At 37.7% G+C, this 10,350-nt stretch overlaps 1 protein-coding gene across 1 annotated transcript in view; it reads right to left on the bottom strand.

Annotated features, from left to right (window-relative positions):
• Positions 1-809: 809 nt before the first annotated feature.
• The window catches only part of SYCP2L (synaptonemal complex protein 2 like), a gene marked incomplete at its 5' end in the record, with an annotated part of 98,532 nt that continues 88,991 nt past the window's right edge, over positions 810-10,350 (bottom strand). Inside the window, one exon of the mRNA XM_082729478.1 lies at positions 810-847. Within this exon, the coding sequence (XP_082585604.1) occupies positions 823-847 (25 nt within the window). The 3' untranslated portion in view covers positions 810-822. The remainder of the gene's footprint in view (positions 848-10,350) is intronic.

The following is a 10,350-nucleotide window of genomic DNA, read 5'->3' as shown; positions in this document are numbered from 1 at the left end:
TTCTCACTATTTCCAAAGCCCTCCATCCAGTTCAGCTGCTCTCTTCTGTTTCACTTCTCCAGTCAATTTTCAATATGGCAGCCAGATATGAATTGGATTATACTATCCTGACCCCAAATGCCTTTGTTCAGAACCCACCCATATTTTCCTTCACCTCTGATATAAAATTCAAATTCTTTAATGTGCTCAGTGAGGCCTTTCCCTCACTGAGAGTCAGTCATGGTCCCGTAACTGTCCCCTCAAATATCACTCTGAATAAGAATTTTCAGTTGTTCAAACATGTCATCCTCTCTTCTCCCCAATCTTGTTGCTTTAAATCCTTAAGTCTAGTTCCTTCCTATGCTTGAAACTCCACCTTAAAGGCCACTTCCTCAGAAAGACCTTTGATGACCATCCTATCTGAAACCAGTATTCCACACCATCACTCTCCACCAAAGCACCCCTCGTCAGTCCCTCAAAGCACTAGTCAACTTGTAATTATTTTATTTCTTCATTCATCTATTTCTGTCTTCCTTCAATAAATTTATTTTTATGATGGAAGCAGGAACAGGTCTCTGTGTTAACCATTACATCTCCATGTGTGGTATGGTACCCCATGAAGAGCAAACCCTCAATTATAAATATTTACTGAATGAAAAGACCAGATCCAAAAGGATAATTTCTAGACCGGGAGATACTGTGAAAGAGGAGAAAATTTCATGGAACATGGACAAAGTATTAGAGTATTTTTCAGTGCCTACTTCCGCCACCCCAATTCATCAGAGTAAGCCTTTGCACCTACCTGAGGAATACAGTAGTAGTGACACTGGGTTTTGGCTTTCCTCATGAAGGCTGGTCTGGGTTCAGCCTGGAAGAGATTGGTCCATATCATTACATTTACACTAGACCACTTAAAAATAAGAATATACAAATATACATTTACACTAGACCACTTAAAAATAAGAATATACATATATAAGACCACTTAAAAATAAGAATATATACATATACACCAGAGAGTTATTTCATAGATCATTGTGTTACTAGACATTACCCAAGGAGGATCAATGGTCAATGGTCAATTCAGAATATCAACCTAAGCAATCCATATTTTCACTTGATTCTATCTCACACTGTACCTGTCAATGCCACTAGCCCATACAACATAGGTATAAGTATTTTATGACAACCACTCAAAGTATTGAATCACTTCCTGGTGCCTTGGTTGGTTAGATAGATTAAATAAATTTAAATAAAATTAAATTTAAAAATGTACTGAATCCCTATCTCCTTATAACACTGCACTAGAGGCTGAAATAATCTTGTCTGAGGAATGTCCTCCTCATACTTCTCTAGCAAAGTATGTAAAACCATCACTGATGTGAAAACATGCCAAAAGGACACTGGGTATGATCCAGGTCCAGATACTGGATCTCAACCAAGCTCATTAACCCTAAGTCCCATAGACACCTCCCGCATGGTGCCCACTAAGCACCCAGCATGAGCTACAAGCATCGTCATCATCTCTCCCCTGCAAGCCACAGTGTAGTTTCCTTAGGTGTCTGGAAGACAGACGAGCAAAGGCAAAACCCAGGGAGATATATATTTTGGAGGAATTTTTGTTCTTTGTGTGACTCTAAAGTCACACAAGGGGCCTATTATCAGGTGATGAAAGCAAATAATATCCTACAATGTAATCTGTATGAACTAAAGAGATAGTTATCTAAAATCTGGGGTTTAGTCAAAATAATTCTCCAGGTTGCAGAAGAGTAGGGGGTATAATCTTCCTTAATTCTTAATATATCATGGATTTATATCAGCAGCTCTCAGTGTACACCTTTAGGACCCCAAAGTGACCCCTTTTCTTGGAGACCCCTAAGCTTCCAAAGGTTCTGTGAGTCCAAAACTATTTTGGTAATCATGGTAATATGGAGACTTCATTTGCTTTTTTTTCATTCTCTCACAAATATACAGTGGAATTTTCCATTTCATGATGTGTGGTATCACAACAGATTGGATTCTAAGCAGATATGACGAAGGAGCCACCTTCTGTGAAGCCTGACATTAAAGAGACTTGCAAAAACAAAACAATGCTACTCTTCTCACATGTTTGTTTTGAAAAGTCTGGTTATTTTTCATAAAAATCTGTTACTTACACCAACATGTAAATGTTTTATTCATTAGTCGTTCTATTTTTTAGAAACCAGTCTTTTGAATATGTTCAGACATGAGTGCCAAAGACTCATTATCATCGGAATTGTGACCTCCATATATTGTGACAAACTTTTTAGAGGAAACCCAGAACGAACCCATAACCAGTAAAACAAAAACCACCAAAAAACCCTCCTAAACAATAGATGTATTATAAACACAGACACATGTTGATATAAAATATTATTGTTGATATAAATAAATTATTGAGTTATTTCCTTGTGTCACAAATTCTATTTTTAATTGTTTTCACATTTTTTAAGTACAGTTGACACATCGTGTTAATTTCAGGTGTACAACATGGTGGATTTAACAACTCTGCATGATGTTAGGCTCAGCATGGTGTAGCCATCATCTGCGACCTTACAACCCTACTACGTACCATGGACTATTTCCTATGCTGTACATTTTATCCCTGTGACTTTTTCATTCCGTAACAGTAAGCCTTGTATCTCCCACCCCCCTTCACACATTTTGACCATCCCTCATACCTCTACCCTCTGACAACCACCAGTTTCTGCTCTGTACTTAGTCTTTGGGATTTTATTTTTTAGATTCCATATACAAGTGAAATCATATGCTATTTGTCTTTCTCTGCCTTGCTTACTTCTCTTAGAATATCCTCTAAGTCCAACCATGTTCTCACAAATGGGAGATTTCATTCGTCTTACGGCCGAGTAATGTTCTGGGGTGCACGTGAATGTGTGTGTGTGTGTATCCCACATCTTTTTCCATTCACATATCGATGGACACAGGATGCTTCCTTATCTTGGCTACTGTAGATAATACTGCAATAAACACAGGGATGTGTGTGACCTTTTGAATTTGTGTTTTCATTACATACCCAGTAAGAGAATTTCAGGATCATATGCTATTTCTGTTTTTAATTGTTTTGAGGAACCTGCATACTGTTTTCCACAGGGGCTACACCAATTTACTTTCCTACCAACAGTATACGAGGGCTCCTGGTTTTTTGCCCCACTCCCACCCCCACCATCTTCACCAACACTTATTTCTTGCTTTGTGGTACTACCCATTTTGACAGGTATAAGGTGAGATCTCCTCGGATTCAGAACTGCATTTCTCTAAACATGAGTGATGTTGAGCCTCTTTCCATGTGTCTGTTGGCGATCTGGATGTTTTCTTTGGGAAAACGTCTATTCAGGTCCTCTGCCTATATTTTAACTGGAGTATTTGTTTTTTGGTGTGGAGTTGTGTAAGTTCGTCATATATTCTGGTGGATATTAACCCCTTATCAGATCATTTACAAATATCTTCTCCTGTTCAGTAGGCTGCTTTACATTATGCTGATGGTTTCTTTTGCTGTGCAAAATCTTTTGATTTTGGTGCAGTCCCAACAGTCTATTTTTGCTTTTTTTTCCCTTGCCTGGGGAAACATGAATGTGCTGTCCAGGAGATTACTGCCTCTGTTTTTTCAAGCGTTTTATGGTTTCATGTCTCACATTTATGTAGGTCTTTAATCCATTTCAAGTGTATTTGTATGTATGGTGTAAGACTGTGGTCCAGTTTTTTCCAGCACCATTTATTGAATTTTTTTCCCTATTGTATATTCTTGTCTTCCTTGTCATATGAAATAATTGACCATACCAGCATAAATTTCTGGGCTCTCTATTCTGTTTCATTGATCTAGGTCTATTTTTGTGCCACTACCATACTATTTTGAATACTACAGCTTTGTAGTATAGTTTGAAACTGTGATTGTGATACCTCCACCCTTTGTTGTTCTTTGTCAAGACTGCTTTCGCTATTCAGGGTCTTTTGTGTTTCCATAAATCTCTTAGGATTATTTGTTCTAGTTCTGTGAAAAATGTTGCTGGTATTCTGAAAGGGATTCTATTGAATCTGTAAATTGCTTTGAGTAGTATGGACATTTTAACAATGCTAATTCTTCCAAACCATGAGCATGTATATCTTTCCTTTTTTTTTTTAATTTTTATTAGATTTTATTCATTTGACAGAGAGATCACAAGTAGGCAAAGAGGGAGGCAGGGTGGGGGGAATAATCAAGAGTTGGATGCCTAATCCTTCTGGTAACCATCAGTTTTTTTCTTTATGGTCAAGAGTTTATTTTTTGTCTTTTTTTTCTCTTGGTTCAATTGTTTTCTTAAATTCCACATATAAGGAAAATCATATGGTATTTGTCTTTCTCTGACTGCCTTATTTTGCTTAGCACTATATGCTCTAGATCTATCCATGTTGTTGTAAATGGCAAGATTTCATTTTTTTAAAGATTTTTATTTATTTATTTGACAGAGATAACAAGTAGGCAGAGAGGCAGACAGAGAGAGAGAGGTGGAAGCAGGCTCCCTGCTGAGCAGAGAGCCCTATGTGGGGCTCGATCCTAGGACCCTGGGATCATGACCTGAGCTGAAAGCAGAGGCTTTAACCCACTGAACCACCCAGGCGCCCCAAGATTTCATTTTTTTTATGGTTCAATAATAATCCATTAATGTGGTAACATCTATTTTTTCTTAAATATTTTATTTGACAGAGAGAGATCACAAGTAGGCAGAGAGGCAGGCAGAGAGAGAGGGGGACGCAGGCTCCCTGCCGAGCAGAGAGACTGATGGGGAGCTGGATCCCAAGACCCTGAGATCATGACCTTAGCCAAAGGCAGAGGCTTAACCCACTGAGCCACCCAGGTGCCCCTAGTAACATCTTCTTTATTCATCTATTGATGGATACTTAGTTTGCTTCCATGAAGTGGCTATTGTAAATAATTGCAATAAATGTTGGGATGCATGTATCCCTTTGAGTCAGTGTTTTTAATTCTTTGGACAGATGCCCAGTAATGCAATTACTGGATCATAGGGTAGTTCTATTTTATTTATTTATTTATTTATTTATTTATTGTCAATTTTTTTTAAATTTTTTATTTTTTATAAACATATATTTTTATCCCCAGGGGTACAGGTCTGTGAATCGCCAGGTTTACACACTTCACAGCACTCACCATAGCACATACCCTCCCCAATGTCCATAACCGCACCCCCCTTCTCCCAACCCCCCTCCCCCCAGCAACCCTCAGTTTGTTTTGTGAGATTAAGAGTCACTTATGGTTTGTCTCCCTCCCAATCCCATCTTGTTTCATTTATTCTTCTCCTACCCACTTAAGCCCCCATGTTGCATCACCGCTTCCTCATATCAGGGAGATCATATGATAGTTGTCTTTCTCTGCTTGACTTATTTCGCTAAGCATGATACGCTCTAGTTCCATCCATATTGTCGCAAATGGCAAGATTCCGTTTCTCTTGATGGCTGCATAGTATTCCATTGTGTATATATACCACATCTTCTTGATCCATTCATCTGTTGATGGACATCTAGGTTCTTTCCATAGTTTGGCTAATTTGGACATTGATGCTATAAACATTCGGGTGTACTTGCCCCTTCAGATCACTAGGTTTGTATCTTTAGGGTAAATACCCAGTAGTGCAATTGCTGGGTCATAGGGCATTTCTATTTTCAACATTTTGAGGAACCTCCATACTGTTTTCCAGAGTGGTTGCACCAGCTTGCATTCTCACCAACAGTGTAGGAGGGTTCCCCTCTCTCCACATCCTTGCCAGCATCTGTCATTTCCTGACTTGTTGATTTTAGCCATTCTGACTGGTGTGAGGTGATATCTCACTGTGGTTTTGATTTGTATTTCCCTGATGCCGAGTGATATGGAGCACTTTTTCATGTGTCTGTTGGCCATCTGGATGTCTTCTTTGCAGAAATGTTTGTTCATGTCCTCTGCCCATTTCGTGATTGGATTATTTGTTCTTTGGGTGTTGAGTTTGCTAAGTTCTTTATAGATTTTGGACACTAGTCCTTTATCTGATATGTCGTTTGCAAATATCTTCTCCCATTCTGTCAGTTGTCTTTTGATTTTGTTAACTGTTTCCTTTGCTGTGCAAAAGCTTTTGATCTTGATGAAATCCCAATAGTTCATTTTTGCCCTTGCTTCCCTTGCCTTTGGTGATGTTCCTAGGAAGATGTTGCTGCAGCTGAGGTCGAAGAGGTTGCTGCCTGTGTTCTCCTCAAGGAATTTAAGGAGTCAATCCCATTTACAATTGCACCCCAAACCATAAGATACCTAGGAATAAACCTAACCAAAGAGGCTAAGAATCTATACCCAGAAAACTATAAAGTACTCATGAAAGAAATTGAGGAAGACACAAAGAAATGGAAAAATGTTCCATGTTCCTGGACTGGAAGAATAAATATTGTGAAAATGTCTATGCTACCTAAAGCAATCTACACATTTAATGCAATTCCTATCAAAGTACCATCCATCTTTTTCAAAGAAATGGAACAAATAATTTTAAAATTTATATGGAACCAGAAAAGACCTCGAATAGCCAAAGGGATATTGAAAAAGAAAGCCAACGTTGGTGGCATCACAATTCCGGACTTCAAGCTCTGTTACAAAGCTGTCATCATCAAGACAGCATGGTACTGGCACAAAAACAGACACATAGATCAATGGAACAGAGTAGAGAGCCCAGAAATAGACCTTCAACTCTATGGTCAGCTAATCTTTGACAAAGCAGGAAAGAATGTCCAATGGAAAAAAGACAGCCTCTTCAATAAATGGTGCTGGGAAAATTGGACAGCCACATGCAGAAAAATGAAATTGGACCATTTCCTTACACCACACAGAAAAATAGACTCAAAATGGATGAAGGACCTCAATGTGAGAAAGGGTAGTTCTATTTTTAAGTTTTTGAAAACTCCTATATTGTCTTCCATGGTGGCTATGCCAGTCTGCATTCCCACCAATTGTGGAGAAATGGGAACCCTTTTGCACTTTCTCACCATTTATTGTTGTTTCTTGCAGTTTTGATTTTGGTCATTCCGACAGGTGTGAGGTGATATCTCATTGTAAGTTTGATTTGCAATTCCCTAATGCTGAGTGATGTTGAGCAACTTTTCTTGTATCTTTTGGCCATCTACATGTCTTTTTTTTTTTTTTTTAAGATTTTATTTATTTGACAGAGAGACCACAAGCAGGCAGAGAGAGAGGAGGAAGCAGGCTCCCCACTGAGCAGAAAGCCTGAAGTGGGGCTCGATCCCAGGACCCTGAGATCATGACCCAAGCCGAAGGCAGAGGCTTTAACCCACTGGGCCACCCAGGTGCCCTACATGTTTTCTTTAGAAGAGTGTCTGTTCATGTGCCTTCTGCCGATTTTTTAACTGGATTATTTATTTTGGGTATTGAGCTACATAAGTTCTTGATATATTTTGGATGCTAACTCTATGAGAAATGTCATTTGCAAAAACCTTCTGCCATTCAGTAAGTTGTCTTTTAGTTTTGCTGGTTGTTTCCTTCACTGTGCAGAAGCTTTTTATCTTGATGAAGTCCCAATAGTTTATTTTTGTTTTATTTTTTTTCCCTTGTTTCAGGAGACATATCTAGAAAGATGTTGTTATGACTGATGTCAGAGAAATTACTGCCTGGGCACTTCTCTAGGATTTTTATGGTTTCATGTCTTACATTTAAGTCCTTAATCCGTTTTCAGTTTATTTTTGTGTGTGGTGTAAGAAAATGGTCCAGTTTCATTCCTTTGCATTTAGCTCTCCCATTTTCCCAACACCATTTGTTGAAGACACTGTTTTTTCTCCTGCATATTCTTGCTTCCTTTGTCAAAGATTAACTGTCAAAGGTTAACCATATAATTGTGCATTACCTTGATTCTAAAACCAGATAGAGACACAACAAAAAAAAGAACTACAGACCAATCTCCCTCATGAACATAGATACAAAAATCCTCAACGAAATATTAGCAAACATAATCTAAGAATACATTTAAAAAGAGCATTCATCATGATTGAGTGAGATTTATTCCTGGGATGCAATGGGGGTTCAATATTTGCAAATCAATCAATAAGAGAAAGGATAAAAACCAGAGGATCATTTCAATATATCCAAAAAAGGTGTCTGAAAAAGTATAACATTCATTCATGTAAAAACAAAGTAGATTTAGAGGGAACATACCTCAACATAATAAAGGACTTACATGAAGAACCCACGGCTAACATCATACTCAATGGGGAAGAACTGAAATGGTTTCTCCCTACAGACAGGAGTAAGACGAGGATATCCACTCTGACCACTGTTACTTAACATAGTACTGGAACCCTCGCCACAGCAATCAGGCAGGAGAGAGGAATAAAAGGCATCCAAATTGGTAAGGAGGAAGGGAAACTTCTGCTATTTGCAGATGACAGGATACTATATATAGAAAACCCTAAAGACTTCACCAAAAAACTACCAGAACTGAAAAATGAATTTTGTAAAGTTGCAGGATACAGAATTAATGTACAGAAATCTGTTGCATTTCTATACACTAATAACGAAGCAGCAGAGAAAGAAAACAATCTATTCACAATTACACCAAAATAATACTTCTGAATAAATTTAACCTAAGAGAGGAAAGAGCTGTACTCTGAAAACTACAAAACATGGATTAAAGAAATTGATGATACAAAGAAATAGACATTCTGTGTTCATGGTTTGGAAGAACAAATATTGTTAGAATGTCTGTACTACCCAAAGCGATCTACACATTTAAAGCAACTCCTATCAAAATACCAAAAGCATTTTTCACAGACCTGGAACAAACAATCCTAAAATTTGTATGGAATTGCAAAGGACCCTAAATAGCCTAAGCAATTTTGAAAAAGAAAAATTGGAGGCATCACAATTCTAGAATTCAAGTTATATTACAAAGCTATAGTAATCAAAGTAGTATGAGTTTTTAAATTACCAATTCAGGTTTGTTACTAGGATTCAGTATCATCACCAGTAATTGGTCCGTTCTGTATTTCTATTTCTTTCTGATTCACTCCTGGGAGATTTTAATTTTCTAGGAATTCATCCATTTCTTCTAGATTGTCCAATCTGTTGGCATGTTTCTGTTATTTTTAAATAAATATATATTTTAAAATCTCTATCTCAAAAGCTCTTTTGGGAAACTTAATAAATTTTCAAAGTTTGAAGAGGTCGGAGAGCCTTTCTCAACCAACCAGGGGCATTCGGTGAAGAGGTTATGAAAGGATCTCTGTTTTAATCATCGGCTGAAAGAGTTCTGAAAATCTATTGACCTACTGTCATCATTATTAACTGTGTTAACTAGAGTAAAAGAATGGAGAACTCCTATTTTAAACTTTTAAACTTTTGCTGTTTGAAATGTACAGTGTCATCAGAATAATAGTCTTCCCAAAACTATGGGACTTAGATCTCTGTGGCAGAAGCAGATTCTGAACTGGTAGATAAAACTTTAGGCCATTACATATTTCTGTAAGGATTCTTTCTGATTGCTTAAGCAGAAACCAAACCAAACAAAACACTAGAATTTCTCTCAGGGCAGAAGCAGAGGAGTGGAGGGTCCACTCTACTCTCCATTTCCCCGCTCCCTATGCTCCAGAGAATCAGACTTTATTCTACATGAATAGAAGCAACACCCTCAGAATGTACACAGAGTAATCACACTGAAAGGAAGGTGTAGCAGGATAAACTCATTGGCTGTTTAATATATACACACACATATATTCTTAAATGTAGACTATATTTCATAAGACCACAATTTAGCATATACATAAATATTTTTCTTAGAATATAGTCATTTTATCAAACAAGATGGGATCAGGAGGGAGACAAACTATAAGAAACTCTTAATCTCACAAAACAAACTGAGGGTTGCTGGGGAGAAGGGGGGTGGGGGGCAGGGAGAGGGTGGTTGGGTTATGGACATTGGGGAGGGTATGTGCTATGGTGAGTGCTGTGAAATGTGTAAGCCTGACAATTCACAGACCTGTACTCCTGGGGCTAATAATACATTATATGTTAATTAAAAAAAAGAATATACTCCTTCAATTTGTTGAAATATGGCTTAAAAATAAGAGTTTGAATAAAAAACCACTGATGTTTGTATGATTCCATTTATGCTTTTCAAAATTTGTGCTTCTACATTGATACACTAAGCCACACTATTTGCCGAAGGAGTGCCGCAGAAGTAATTGGTTTGAAAAGATGCCGCTTCATAGCTACTCACAGGCAGTTTTACATCAATCACTTTTTACATCAATCACTCATACTATAGCTAAAGCACTACCCTTATCCTTCAACTAAGATACTGCTAGAAAGAATAT

Source organism: Mustela nivalis (genome assembly GCF_964662115.1).
Source record: "Mustela nivalis genome assembly, chromosome: 5".
Taxonomy (NCBI): Eukaryota; Metazoa; Chordata; class Mammalia; order Carnivora; family Mustelidae; genus Mustela; species Mustela nivalis.
Note: the sequence above shows the minus strand (reverse complement) of the source record. Positions and strands in the feature narration are given on the sequence as shown.